Below are 15,679 nucleotides of genomic sequence, written 5' to 3' on the forward strand. Positions count from 1 at the left end.
CATAACATAATCCATAACATAATCTAAAACATAATCCATTGACAGGTTATGGCAGCCATGATCTTGATATTACAGGAGTTCCCTAATGACAGAATCAGAAAATGTTTGTGCTTGTATTTTATGTCAAGATAATAAATGCTGCACAACAGACATCTGTGAAACAAATAATTTTTTAATCAAGATAAATAGAAGACATTTGTACTTCAAATATATTTTTAAACCGTAGTGCTGATACTTCTTATATTGTTCAACACAGATTGGCTTGACAAACACGGCCATAAAACCTTCCTCCTGGTGAACCTCTTCCTTTCAGTCCCAGTGCTGCTTTCTTTTCGGTGAATGAGTGTGGCGATGCGGTGATGGACTCTGAATTGGATTTGTGCGGTGGTGTTCAGACTCCACCCAAGGGTGGGTATGATTTGGCACCACCTGTCTTGTCTCCACCTTGGTTTTGCCAGGCCAGCATGACGATCTCGTCATGACAACCACATCATAGGATCAAAGGCCATCAAATGAAGGCCGACCGACTATTTGACCAAAAAGGTGCCAATAAATGCAGTGCAAATGTTATCTATGTGGACATGTGTGCAATGTTGGAAGGGTGTTGAGATACCTGACAAAATGGTACCACTGAACTCTTGCAGGTTGTCACCCTCTTGCCTAGATATGAATATCTGGTGTGGAGCAGATTTCCTCATAATGTGCCAATGGCCCTCGTAGCACTCTCAATGTGAGCCCAAGGTCATGTCACATAATGTTCTTGTGGGTCATGCCATTACTCCAATGAGGGATGAGAGATGGGTTTCCATGACCATTGTGAACCCCTCAGAGAAGTCAATCACACTGAGGCACAGCAGCCAGTTAGCTGATGCGATGCCATGTTTGGCAGCTGAGGATTTTGAGTTGTTTCAGGGCATCCAGACCATTTAAGACCCATCCTAGCTTGACCTTCCACTCAACAGTCCTCCTGCAAATGTTGGGCTTCCAAAAAACCTGTCTGACCTAGGCCTGGGACATAGGCCTGGGGCACAGTGACCAAACATGAGCACATGCAGTTACTTAGAAGCCTGACGTTTAGCTCCTAGATTTATAGTTTACATACAGCAGCACAGGCTTCTCTTTAATTCAATGTAATATTTTATCTATTTCCTTATTTTCAGAGGGCGACTCTTGATGTTGCAATTGAGCTGTGGGAAAATTACAGCTTGAAAGGTATAACGAGAGATGGGTTAACACATAATTAGAGGTGGGCTAACACAAATTCCCATTGTATGCTGATGACCTTCTGCTTTTTCTGTCAGGCCCAGATGAGTCCATACCTACTGCAATGACAATGATCTCTACATCTGGGTGAGTAGACAGATATAAATGTAAACAAAGAGCCTCCTCTTTCCTGTTAATGAGAAAGCTCACCACATGTCATTTCATTCCTTCCCAGTTTTAGTATAAAAATATAATTGACCTATTTAGGGCTGTCTGTAACTTCTACATACAAAGACCAAATTGACAACAATTTTTAAACCTCTGAATAAGGCCAAGCAAGATATGGAGCAGGGGTCAGCCCTCACTTTGTCTCTTGCTGGAAGAATTAACTCTGTAAAAATGACAATAATATCAAGATCTTTATTCCTATTTTAAGATATTCCAACTTTTGAAAGATAAAAGACAAAGGAGCACTGGCTCTATCAAACTTTATGTATTGGGCAGCCAGTAGCCACCAGTGAGGGGTTTTGGTCTCTAGATCCATTAGAGGAGGATACTCCAGTGTGGGCTATGATGAAGCAGCATTCCTGTAACCCATTTTCACTGATGCGTCTAATTTGTGCCCCATTACCTGTAAGCAAATGCCTTTTTACAAATAAACCTGTAGTCAGTGGGGCATTGAAGATCTGGTTTCAGTTCAGGGAACGTGTTAATATCCAATAGTGTCTTCCTTCTGCCCCTGTTACAGACATTGATTCTACGTTACAGTTATGGGCTGGGGCAGAAGTAAAATGTCTTAGAGACCTGTTTTGGTATGGTACCTTCATTTCATTTGACCATCTTAAGTCAGATCTTGATATCCCTGAGTGTAATTCTTCAGATACTTACAAGTACTCCGTTTGATCAAAAAATACCAAAAATAAATAAATAAATAAAATAAAGGGAAATCCCAGAGGCATCCTAGCAAACTGAAGCTGGTGCATCCATCACTGGTATGCATCAGATATGGCCTGTTGCAATTCAGAGTGATTCATAGGTTGTGTCTGTCCAGGAGTCAATTGGCAAGACTATATCCAATTCTAGAATACCATGCCCAGGACTTCTGTGGACAGATGTGTGGATCTATCTCACTCCGTGAGGTCTTGCACCTCATTTTAGTGATGACTTCCATGTTTACTGAATCAACTGAAACACCCTCACCAGCAACTATGTGGACAAGGACTCTTGCACAACCTTTGTTGCTAGGCGATGGAGATTACTCAATAACTGTCTGCCTATAATAATCTTAATCAGACTAGCTGGATTATCATTATCCAATCCTGCTTGACAACAACTTCCTCAAAATCTTATAATCACAGCAAAGCAAACCTACTGTGATATGGCTAATTTCAGTTGATTTTTGATATTTTAAAGACGAGCTGATATCAAAGGAAAATACGTTTTTAGGGTTTTCTCATTTATTTAACCGAAAAGGTCTGGTAGAACACAATCGTGTCTTCTTGTTCACTCATGACCTTTCCCTTGGTGTTGCAGTCTGCATGTGTCAGAGGTGTCTGCTCTTAGCAAATAAAGGTGAACATAGCACCAGGTATCTTGCAGACAAATGTGATAATGGTGTGTGCATAGTTGTAGATGTGAATCCTGACATTTATGTCTACAAAGTCAAGGGTGCAAGGGTAGAAAGTCTACAACTTCAAGGATATCTGCCTCATAACTGTGAGCAGCAACCACCATGCCTGTCTTAAATTATTCTGGGAGGGAAAATCAGTTCAGTACTCTTAGAGAAAGCAGCCTTACAGGTGGATGACTCAGCACACAGCCTTAGTAGAAGACAGTATTCAGCCCTATGTTATCAAACTACCTGTAGCGGATTTTCCGGTTTCTTCTGATTCAATTCCACAAGTTGAATGATCCATGAGAACATGTGCAAGTGTATCATGACACTCTGAGCCTTTATACATATTTTCACTTGTGCCTGTATGTTAGTTTGACATTTTAGTATTGAAGGCGTTTTTTGCTGCAGCAGGATGTTGGTGTATTTCAGGGAAGTGAATGCAAATCTTTCCAAATTAGAATATAAGTAAAAGGTCTTATTTTGTGAAAGTCTACAAAATTCTAATCTATATCAACCTATCTAATGAATTATTATTAAACTATATTAATCTACCTGATCTCATTATTTCAAATTTAGAAGCCATTTCACTGTTTCCTACGAAGTTCGTTAATACCTGTACAGTGATTTTAAGAGATTCGAGCTTGCAGGTGCCGTGATCCTCGCCCTTCGGAGAGGGGACGGTAATTTTCTTGTCTCTCGTCATAAAAGTGATTAGAACGTAAACAACTGAAAACACGAACACAGAAGAAAACGTGAAAGTGTTGTTTTATCGTATTTTATGTACAATATGTTCTCTATTCCAACTGCGTTTTAGCATTAATCATGGGACAAACCAGTTAACCGCGGTGTGTAGCAGCTAAATTAACACTGGCCAAAAGTGAGTTCGCTTCCTGCGAAAAAAACCCCAAAACCCGTTCATGTGTTTTGGACGCCGAACCTGTTTACGAAATTTCTCTACTATCCATACATTTGTTGTTGTTATTGTTCACCTCATGTATTTTCACAGACTACTGCTGGGCACTGAAGACGGATAGGCAAAACTGTAGAAGTATGTGTATAATTTAAGTGTAATAGATTTATTTATGAACAACTAATATATAATTATAATATATATAATAATTATAATACATATAATAATAATGTAAACTTTATACACTTAAAAACCATACGTGATAGAAAAATTCTAAAAACATCCGAATTCAACGTAAAACGGATTGTAAGGTCCACCTTTTTTTGTTAACCATAAAAAGTCGTACCAGTGAAAGTAACAGGCGTATTCTTGAGTAAAAAGTGATGTAAAAAAGGACAGTAAAACATTTGCACGATTTCTTTCCACAAATCCCCTGACAAGTTTATGGTCACTTTCCCTTTCAGTTTTCCTTATTGCCTTCAATGCTTGTGTCTTTCCCCAGTAACATTTAACACATTCCCCAATTATTCACAAATAACTACCGTACACCTAAATGTATATTTATAGTAGTTTTGCTGTACACAAATAATAGATGTCAAAATGAAAAAACAGCCTTTTTTGACACCACTAGAGGTCGCTGAGGTCTCAATGCTTCAAAGAATGCCTGAATCTTTTCCGGTAGAAGCAGGAAGACGCTCCTACAGTTTTACGAGAATTCATTTACCTGTAGTTAGTCAGTGGTTCACCAAATAGTAAAGTTTTCATTGACGTGAACGGTTCGAGAAACCCGGAGTTTCAGCATGGGAGGGTAAGCAAACTAGCGCAGTCTGGATTGGTTTCTGTTCTTATTTACGTGTTCTCAGTGTCAAACGCGTTGTATTTATGAGTCTTCAGTCTTCAGCACCATCCTGACCACAGGACGGTTATTCCTTGAATTTTATTTGGAAAGAGTAGGTCCACAGAGGACGTCCAAAACTAACCAATGAGCACTTAGTATGCATGTCAAAAAAGGGTTACAAATATTTGTCAGGGAATTTGATAATTTTCGGGTCAGGTAATGGACTATAAGGGAATTTTGTTTGTAACATCTGTACATTTTAGTTGCCTGTTATATTTTCACGCGTTTCTCGTATTGTGTGAACAGTTGTTATGGTTACTTGATTTTTCCATGTATGCTTAACAAAGGTGGGCTGTTTTTTTGTTTTTTTTTTTCATTCAGTGTAGATCATGGAAATTCAGTGTTTTAGTCAGTGAATAGTCAGGGAATTTGACATTTGACTTGGAGTGGGAACCCAAGTTTCTAATCAATAACCCTTTATAATGCATGTTATGAAAAGTGTGTATGAATTCAAATGAATCACTCAGCAGATCACGAATGGTTTACAAAGGCTAACATACAGAGTTTAAACTTAAGGCAGCAATAAGGAGGCAATGGATTGGAGGTCAGACTGGAGCAGTGCAGTGCTACAGCGCAGGTCAACAAAATGTCTCAGTCACTGAGAGATAGCTAGAGACATGATTCCTTCTTCACTAAGAGACAGGTAGGGACACAATTCCTCCTTTCTTCTAGCACTGAGCAACAGTGAGTGAGTGGGTGGGGTCACAAGAAGAACAGGCAGTAATACTGGCAAGAAACTGGCAAAATAAATCCAAACTATCCATAGTAGCCCTGAAAATAATCTGAGAGAGGACTAAATATGAAATGGTGACACCAATCATGCTGTAGAAGAGGCTTTAAGGCATTTAAAATAACTATAAGTAATGTTGCAATGAACATGCTAAAACGTGAGCTTCCCTGAAGTGCAGTGTATTTTTAGATTTACTGTAACACAGTGGAAATCAATCCCATTTGGAGCAGTACATCTGCCTGTTAATGATACTGATGTTTGAGTGTATTCACCTCTCAGGAGTCAGGTGAGGTCAGATTCTCTATAATGGATCATGCTCTGTATCATGCACTAACCAAAATGTGTCTGCATTACTGGAGTGAAAGGATATGATTCTGGCAGTGACTCTCACCTGATTTCTTGGTTCAGTCCTGTTTCTCTCAAGCATTACCAGGCTGGTATGTTGCTCAGTGGCACTGGAGACGCTCTTGCCTTCCAATGGGAATTTGTTCTTTCTGGCACAGCTATCCACAAGGTAAGGTCTGAGAACAAGGTTATTAGTAATAAATAGGAGGGGATTAGACTAATGTAATGTTGTAATTCTAATGATTTTGCTTCTTTGCTTGCAAATTACAAATTCTAGAAATGGTTATTCCATGATAATTGGTCATTATACCATGGTAAAGATCATAGCAAGGTAATGATAATTGCAATGGATTGATGTGAGGTGTTTAGCACCTCAGCATGCTGATGGAGCCACAAGACCAAGAGGAAATGCTCCATTCAGATCACATTAATCTGAACAAAAAAGACAACATATGAAGGCACACAAAGACATTGCATTTCAAAGAATGATGTTAAAGGTGGTATGATAAAACTATTGTAAAGTGTGTTGGCACACTTTTGCCTAGAATAAACTGGTAGTGTCTTGACAACTTGACCAAGAGCATCAGTGGCCTCTAATCCATCTTCTGGATTAAGCTTCTGGCACCACTGCGACATGCAGATGGCCACACAGATGTAACCTCCTTACATGATGACAGCTTGCTTCTGATTAGCATATTCTGGCAATTCTCAAAAACAACTTTTGTTAGAATAAAAATCAGTTCTTTTGACTCAAAACTTAAACTGTTACAAAGCGCTTTAGAGCCAGTACATGAATGATGTAGCGTTGTCACAAGTGTGGACACAAAGAGGAACCAGAATCAATCTGTTGATTTAGCAAGTGTGCCAAGTTCTCGGGAGGAGGGGGGGGCACTGGTCATGATGCACCAGTGACCACTCTGGATGCCCTTCTGGTGGAAGCTCAGACTGGGAAAATCAAACTCAGTTTTTCCAGTTTAATGAGAAGATATAAAAATAAAGATGTCGTTTGTTGCCTCCTGTTAAGTCTCTTGTTTTCGTTTGGTAGGCAGTACAGAAACTGGGAGGTTCGAAGAGCATCACTGTTAAACTGCCTGATTGGCTACACAGTCCTTCATCTGGCCACTGCTGAAGCTTTAGCTACAGGTCTCTCCACTGAACCAGCTAGAGATGATCCATCAGCTCAACATGTGGCAGAAGCATATGAATAACTCCTCTCTGCTGCCTTACAGGAAAGGAAGGGGAGGAGCTTCTGCAGGAAGTCTCTTACCATTATATGGAGGGGAGGAAACCAGGATTATCTACAATTTCTGGTATAAATATCACACTGATTATTTCCATGGAGTTTCATAATCTAGTTGCAGATGAGCTTTTTATTGCTTGTATACTGAATTTTATCTGTGTGCTGGTAGGTGTGGCTCAGTTAACACCAGGCAGGAAAAGGATACAGGGTACCTTTTGATGTGAAGAGTGGAGGTTGTGGAGCTGCCATGAGAGCTATGTGCATAGGTTTGAGGTGAGGGCATGAATTTACATTATAGCATAGAATAAAAACACTTAACATAAAAATGACTTATCTGGCCCAAGGTAAACAGGGTATCCTTGGCCAGAGCAGCTGTCCTCATTGGCCGCTGTTGCTGTTGAGACACGGAGAATGACTCACCTTCATCCAACCGGATTCCTCGGTGCCGTGGTTTCTGCGCTGTTCGCAGCCTACGCCGTCCAGTCACAACCTGGGGGCTGGGCTTAGTGAAGGAAGCCTGTCCAATAGCGAAGGAGTTTGTGAAGTCTGCGGGATATGCTGTCAGTGTGACCGAGAGAGACTCGGGATACTTCGCTGAAAAATGGGAATGGTGAGATATCTGTATGAGATCTAATGGAAGGACCTGAATTATTAAGAATATACAAGTCACACTTTCAAATTGTGGTATAATTATATTATTAGTTGTGTATAGTTTCTTGTATAGTTGCTCTTCGAATAATAACATTTAAAAAATGAAAAAAGTTACATTTTCTTTTTTTTCAGGTTTCTCAAGTTGAGAGGTTTGTCATCAGGGGAGGGGCCTGTGATCTGGGCTGACCAATATGGAACTGCTGAACGTGATGCTGCCTATAAGAGCTTCAGTTGGTCTGGATGGGCAGGGCGCAGTGGTCACGATGCCCCAATGATAGCTCTTGATGCCCTTCGGGGGGCGGGCTCAAACTGGGAGGAGCTAATGAATAGAGCAGGATTTCATGGAGGTTAGGAGGCATTTGCATTTCTTACCCATGTCAGCCCCAAGTCTGTGTTCTTCTGAGTGTAGGTGTAAGGTGGGTTGTTCCTGATGGCGCTAGTGTCTGTGTTTTTCTCTCCCTCCGTAGGAGACAGCGACATCACCGCTGTGATCGCTTGCTGCTGCCGGGGCCTGCTGTACGGACCAGAAGGGGTTCCGGAGTGTAACTATAGCAACCTGGAGTACAGGGACCGGCTGGAGAACAGTGCGGAGAAACTGTACGAGCTGTCATGCTGAAATGGAGGCTGAAAATGTCATGGGTCCCCAGGTAGAGAGGAGGCTTGGAGTTGGGCACTGCTCTGTTGTTGTGATGCGAAGACACTGATCCAGATGTGCCCTGGAACATCGGTTCCTGTCTTGGCTTTTGAGAATGTTCACTGATGAAAATAACGATTCACAGTTATGGGTGGAGGGTAATATTGCAGGGAGCAGCATTACAATCACTTCTGCATGTCTGAACTGGGGAAATTGTTTTTGTGTTGCTTTTTGAACAAATCTGATTTTGACATTTACAATATTTCCAGCTGAAGGGATGCTTCCCCCAGAGAGGAAATATTGTCAGTGCACTATGACAGTTTTCATAATGTGATGAGCTATATTATTCCATATATAATACAATTTATATGATAATGAAAAGCTGAAGACATAAAATTACGGTTTTCAAATATGTTAAGTCTACAGGGTTATGAAAATTTTAACTTCTATTAAATACAGGGCAGACTAGACTAAATCTCATCTAGCTATTTCACACATGATTAATTGGCAAGATTTTTATTTTTTGCATGTCCTGAAAAATCTTTTATAATCTGTTATTGAGAATGTTACTGAATTAGAGAATTAGTTTCTTGCCTTTTTTTCTGATAATTTTTCTTTGTTTAGTCATGACAGTTTGTTTTCTTAACTTGTGCTGAAGTAACACTAATCCCTATTCTTATGCTGAATACATATATAATATATCTATCTATCTCCCCGTGTCTCTATGGGTTTCTTCTCACAATCTAAAAACATTGAGGTTATGTAAAACTTGGCCACCCTAAAATTGTCCTGGTGTGAGTGTGCATGAATGTCTGCATACACCGTGGTGGATGTGCTCTGTCCTGTGTGTCCCTCTCTCCGCGTGGCCTGTGCATTCCCCCAGGAGGCTGAGGTTTCTGATTGAGGGTACACAGTGCAGTTGGCTGCTGCTTCTCCTTGCTGTGTTCACTAGATGTAAAAGTTGTGTATTGTGTTGCTTGTAAAGTGTCCTTGGGTGCTGAGAAAGGTGTGTAACATTATATCATAATTGGGGTAGAAGAAAAGTGTCTACCATCCCTGTGTGTCCATTTTAGTTATCCACCCCATTTCCCCGTGCAGTGTTTCCATTCCTGCTTGTTGTTGGTGTGTGTTAGGCTTGATGAATGTTAGTCTGAAGCAGAACTGTCTTCCACCTCTTCTTCCGCACTGACACAGTCAGAAGTGTAATGTAGCCAGTCAGCTTGAAGCAATCGAGCAACGCGTCAACAAGCCCAAAGGCAGCCGGTGAAGACGAGGCAGCACAGAGGAAGGGGGTACCAAGGGCTGTGCCTGCCCCATGCCTGACTGGTCCAGCCAGCAGAAGGCAATGTGGTCAGCTTGGAAATGCGGAGAAGAGGCTAGCACGGCAGAGCTCAGAATCGGAGCCTGGCAGGTGCCCAGCGAGGGAGAGCCGACACTACCATGCTACATGCGGAGTTATGCTCCGCACAGGATCATTGCTGGACGACAATGGCTGTCACCACGACACAATTGTGTTTGGCACTAGAGTTGTGCAGCTTACCACGCTGGCCAGCCTCCAAGCAGCCACTGCTGAGGCAGCGATAGCAGAACTCGTCTTAAGCACCGAGATGCCACAGCGAACGTGTTATGCGGTGCAGGAGCTCCATGAGGATATGCTGAAGACCCCCAAGATGACGTGTAGAATGTCACCTGAACTCACTGGTGTTGCCACTACGACCAGGTGCGCTCCCTCACACCGCGAATAACTTACTCGATGGCTGGGACACGACAACGGTCCGACTCGATTCCGCCACCAGGGGCATGTCGAGTGAGGCACAGAAAGCGGTTTCCATGTGACTTCTGGGTGACATCTATACAGGGCGCAGGCATAATCAGCTTGGATTTTCCGACCGTGGTCAAGGCAGTGTTTAACCTCAAAAAAAAAAATAAAAAAATGCTGAGCTTTAAGGTAAGTTTGAGTGAATCTGTCAGCAGCAATGAGAGTCGGAGCAGAGGGGGACAGTCGTCCATGGGTGAAGCCGTCGGTTCTGGTGGAGCATTACCACGCAGTTGGTGGATTTCCTGGCGCCAGAGGCAACACCAGCAGCATCACTGTTGACGGCATCGGTGCCATCGCAGATGACCGTGCGGAAGACTGCAGAGGCGAGCGATAGGAACGCTACTGCTGTTCTCGCCGCCCCATATGGGCCCTGCGAGAGAGCAGCAGCTGTTCACCTGACCCAGCCAGGCCGGCAGGTGGACCTGGACGGCGGCTGTGGAGAGGCTGCACAGTCAGTAGCACACGCCCAAGCGCTTCATGTACCGTGTAGTGGCTGTGTGAGACCGGGCATGGCTGACCCTCGCCAAAGTGGGTGGTTCATTGTCTTAAATAAAACATAACGGTGCTCCACATGGACTATAGGTCCTGTTGTCTTATAAGATAATGAATGTCCCTTCCCCCGTGGTTTACGACACTAGTTATTTAAACGTTTTTGCTCAACACAAGGTTTTCCTGTTTCAATTTTCGTCCTATAAAAAACTCCTAGGAAATTATAACTTTCAGACCCCATAGATTTAATTTACTTTTTCCTTCTTTTTTTTGCCAGTTAGGCCTAGCAAAAACCGTAGTCATTTGCGTTCACTTAAATTACTGTACGCTTGCTAGATGTAATTGACCTGCGACGTCGCTTTTGCCGTCCTGCCAGTGCGTGGCTTCGCAGCATTTATTTACGGGGATCCTGAAATGGAACCGTTGAATATCTGAAGTGCGAAAGAGCCTTTAAAATCGTAACTAGCAAAATAAAGCCTGTTCTGGCTGCGGTTCTACAAGATTTGACTTCTGAGTACATGTGAAACTTATTTTAAAGCAACATCGAAAAGAAATCGGGAAAACTGGTGCCACAAAGTTTGGATCCGCGGCAGTTGCTTGCGTCCTTGTACCGACTGGAAAGTCATTAAACTCGGCGAGTAATCTCAGCATGGACCGGTGAGTAATCAGAAGCGTCAGACTCCCCGCTACATGTTGACATTGACTCAAGGGCCCCCGAATATGGGAGGTTATTTCCACATATTCGTTACTGTGGGAATAGCAAAAACAAACTAAAACCATTTTGTTTTTCGTATAGTATATATAATATAATAAGGCCTCAGTTCAAGCCCAGATTGTTCAGCGAGAGAACAACATACTATTGAAACTGTAGTTGTTAAATAAAGCCGTTGCATGAAGAGCTATCAGGGATTTAATCTAGTCTACCCCTGTATTTGTTAAGTGGAGTTATAACTCTTCATAACAGCCCTTAGGCCTGCGCTATTTTAATACCGTAATTGTATATGCTCTTGTGCCCTGGCGTAGGCCTGGGCGTTAAGGTGCAGCAACCCCTGATCATTAACGCCCGTTTCTTGGTCCAGCCCTGCTACAGTACATCACTATCGGGCCGGTCTGCTACTGAGCGGTGCCGGAGACGCTCTTGGCTACAGGAACCAGCTGTGGGAATACAACGAGTCCGGCCCGGCCATCCACCAGGTTGGTCGGCGGTAGTAAATATTACTGTTGACACTTTCTCGCTCGCAATCTCAGGCTTAATGATGTTACGAAGTATTGTATGCTAGACTTGTTACAGCACTCAAAGACCTATCAGAGTCAGCACTGGACCGAATCCTGCAAGAAAATATTGCAGTTATGAGCAAGATTTTTCAATTCGAGGGCAGCGGTATGAATCCGTGGATGAATCCGATTCCAATTGCATCCCAATGTTTGACGTTTGGAGTCAGATGATGTTTATTTGGAATGACCCAGAATTTTAAAAAGGCGTCTTCCTTCTGGATTGCTTTGCAACCGGGAATGCATGGAGAAAACTTCTTGGGAGTCTGGATTCAGGAGACGTTTCGTTTATTTTTGTTTTGCAAAATTAATTCTTAGGCTTTTAACATAAACAAAATAATCTCAATAGGCCCTCGGGCTTTAGAAGTAGTTGACACTTTTATCCTCAACCTTGTTGTGAAGTAAGTTAAATAAGTAAATATAAATGTGGGTAAGGACATTAAAGAATTGACTGTCTAAGCTTTGCTGCATTCTCAAATAATGCTCGAATTTGAAGAGAGTGCACGTTTCTGGATGATTCCTGCAGTGCTAAAAGCATCTCCGAAGACATCTGTGTCCATTTTTTATAAAGGCTCCTAGAGAGTGGATGTGGCTTATAACTATTAGTGTGTGGAGCAGATGGTTATAGAGAGGTATAGTGTCTGGATGGTGGTGACTCATTTCTGACACACTGCACAGGTGATTCTCATACTCATCACGTCGTAGGATGAGTCATGCCAAGGAGACGTATCGGTAACTGGCATTCCTGTGAGACTAAGTAGTAACTCCACAGTTGGCCATTCATTATACACACCTACACCTATTGGACAACAGAATACAGACCCTAACATAAACAGTGTTACTAGGGGCAACTGACCACCAGTAATACAAAAATAAATAAAGGCCAAAGTGCCCAATAGGTGAATGAATGCAGTGTCCAATACTGAACAACAGCAGCTATTCACAAGATGGCAAGTGGCATCCTGTTCAGCTGTTTACCGCATCCTAGATGTACTCTAATAAAAAGTATAAAACTGTTTACCACAGCCTAGGTGTACTCTAATAAAAAGGTATATAATTTTGATATAACATGTAGTATATTGAAATGATTTTAAGTAAATAAATTTAGTTGTATGATACCTGTTAGGATTTTCATCATCTGTAGCTCTATGTAGTGTGGAGCAGAATATTGATTTTAATGACTGATATCATGTCATTGACATGTTGATCCTCAGTGGGTGGAACCAAATTTAGCAGACACTGTTACATAGAGTGACTTACAGTTTTACTTACAATCTCAATCATGTTATAGAGTTAGGAGAGTGTAGTCTTGCCCAGGGACTTTATTGGTATAGCATAGAGCACATACCTGGATGTAGTTTGAACCCCAGTCCCCCACAAGGGTGGCAGTGTTATTACCCACTACTCTATACCAATGTGTATGTTTCTTGTACAGGAGCTACAGGAACTGGGAGGTCTAAACAGCATCACTGTTAAACTGCCTGATTGGCCGGTTAGTGATGACACAGTCCTTCATCTGGCCACTGCTGAAGCTTTAGCTACAGGTCTCTCCACCAAACCAGCTAGAGATGATCCATCAGCTCAACATGTGGCAGAAGCATATGAATAACTCCTCACTGCTGCCTTACAGGAAAGGAAGGGGAGGAGCTTCTGCAGGAAGTGGCTTACCGTTATGTGGAGGGGATGAAGGACATGGAGGGGAGGAAACCAGGACCCTCCAGCATTCTAGGTAAAACTGCTGGTGTGTGCTCTATACATCTTATAATACTAGAGGAAATTAGCTATTATATTTTCTGTCTCGATCTCTATAGGTGTGTCTCAGTTAAAGCCAGGTACTAAAGGGGGATACAGAATATTTTATAATCCTGAAGGCACAGGATGTGGGGCTGCCATGAGGTCCATGTGCATTGGTTTGAGGTGAGAGCAAGTTTGCCCTGTAATGGCGGCTTGTTATTAGTTTCTTGGGTCAAATAACATTTTTTGCGGCCAGGTATCCTCAGCCGGAGCAGCTGTCCTTATTGGTCGCCGTTGCCGTGGAGACGGGGAGAATGACTCACCCTCATCCAACCGGATTCCTTGGTGCTGTGGCTTCAGCGCTGTTTGCAGCCTACGCCATCCAGCGACGTCCAGTCACAAGCTGGGGGCTGGGCTTAGTGAAAGAAGCCTGTCCAATAGCGAAGGAGTTTGTGAAGTCTGCAGGATATGCTGTCAGTGAAACGGAGAGAGACTGGGGATACTTCACTGAAAAATGGGAATGGTGAGATATCGGTGACATCTAATGGAAGGACCTGAATTAATAGAACAAACATTACTAGGAGCAAATATTTCTTTTCAATGAATGTGTCAAAAGGTCCTCCCCCCCCCCCCTTCTTCTTCCCTATTTGCTTCTTGCAGGTATTTACAGCTCAGAGGTTTGTCATCAGGGGAGGGGCCTGTGGTCTGGCCTGAACAGTATGGGCCTGCTGAACGTGATGAGATTTATAAAAGCTTCAGCCTCTCTGGATGGGCAGGGCGCAGTGGTCACGATGCACCAATGATAGCTCTGGATTCCCTTCTGGGGGCGGGCTCAAACTGGGAGGAGCTAATGAATCGAGCAGGATTCCATGGAGGTCAGTGACCACTTTAACATTTCTTTCTGTAAAAGTCTCCACACAACATGGTAAGCATTTAGTTTTAGGTGAACAAAGGTCTGTAACTGCTACAAATAAGTAGTGTGCGTGCTCTATATCTGGTCTGTGTGATCATAAGCCAGTTAATTTTAAAAAATGCATGTAAACAATTCCATCCACACTGAAGTGCCTGATGTACCAGCTCAGTACCCACCCTCATGCCACCATCAGGGCAGTGTCAATGCTGTGTTGAAAATGGACCACCACCGAAATAATCACTGGATCATATCGGGCTCCCGGTGGGCCTGTGGCCTGTAACAGAATGGGTGAATACTGTAGAGGGTTGGTGATGCATTTTGTTACCTAACAAAAGTGGCCAGTGAGTGTAGGTGTAAGGTGGGTTGTTCCTGATGGCGCTAGTGTCTGTGTTTTTCTCTCCCTCCATAGGAGACAGCGACAGCACCGCTGTGATCGCTTGCTGCTGTTGGGGCCTGCTGTACGGAACAGAAGGGGTTCCGGAGTGTAACTATAGCAACCTGGAGTACAGGGACCGGCTGGAGAACAGTGCGGAGAAACTGTATGAGCTGTCGCACTGAAACTGAAAGCGGAAAATTTAAGCAGCCCTTAACATCATGGCCACGCTTAACTCATTGTGAGAATGGTGATGCATCTCGTACTGAGGAAACCAGCAAGAAGACTCCCTATGACTTGGTAGAGAAAACTGTATGTGCAGAAAAATACACCACAGGCATTTAATTGGCAAGTTTCTCTAAACAACAGGTGCTCTTTATCATTTAATCTTTTGACCTCAAAAGAACCAAAAGCAGAAAAGTGTGAAGTAATAAAATCTGATTTGTGGAAGACAAACACTAGTCACTGCCCAGCTCTAATCTTCACATGCTAATGAAGCTCTCAATTAAGAGTTGAGCAAATCTGGTGAAAAAATTCTGTAACTCATTTGTTTTGATTTAAATTTTGTAATTTACACTTTAAACTGATTTTTAAAGACTTTAAAATGTGAATGACACAGCTAATGTAAATGGTTCCTGTAAATAAACTAAATTATGTTGTCAGAACATTCACTACCACTCCGACTGTTCAGACAGCTCATATGAAATAGTCATACTGAAATAGTGTCATACTAAAATCTACAGTGCACACTGTGTTGTAGGTTTGGTTTTTAAATGGGTATGACTGCCATTTTTTCCCAATCACCTATAATGATGAAGTGAAAACATGGGTTAATACACTTTTGAAAAGAAAA

The 15,679-nt window shown here is 42.5% G+C and overlaps 1 protein-coding gene and 1 pseudogene across 2 annotated transcripts; both read left to right on the forward strand.

Moving 5' to 3' along the window:
• The first annotated feature begins 4,428 nt into the window (after positions 1–4,428).
• On the forward strand, positions 4,429–8,909 carry LOC113576869 (annotated as a pseudogene).
• Positions 8,910–10,067: 1,158 nt separating this feature from the next.
• Positions 10,068–15,674, forward strand: LOC113576880 (protein ADP-ribosylarginine hydrolase-like). 2 transcript variants are annotated; one of them, XM_027009223.2, is made up of 9 exons: positions 10,068–10,174; positions 11,073–11,191; positions 11,614–11,728; positions 13,242–13,350; positions 13,437–13,535; positions 13,618–13,723; positions 13,797–14,063; positions 14,201–14,415; positions 14,863–15,674. In XM_027009223.2, exons 1-9 carry the CDS (start codon positions 10,160–10,162, stop codon positions 15,009–15,011), a joined length of 1,194 nt encoding a protein of 397 aa, XP_026865024.2. In that variant the 5' UTR covers positions 10,068–10,159; the 3' UTR covers positions 15,012–15,674. The 2 variants fall into 2 exon arrangements, with proteins under 2 accessions (XP_026865024.2, XP_026865025.2); XM_027009224.2 differs by lacking the exons at positions 10,068–10,174; positions 11,073–11,191; positions 13,242–13,350 and having other exon boundaries at positions 11,648–11,728.
• Positions 15,675–15,679: the final 5 nt, after the last annotated feature.

Source organism: Electrophorus electricus, chromosome 14 (assembly GCF_013358815.1).
Source record: "Electrophorus electricus isolate fEleEle1 chromosome 14, fEleEle1.pri, whole genome shotgun sequence".
Taxonomy (NCBI): Eukaryota; Metazoa; Chordata; class Actinopteri; order Gymnotiformes; family Gymnotidae; genus Electrophorus; species Electrophorus electricus.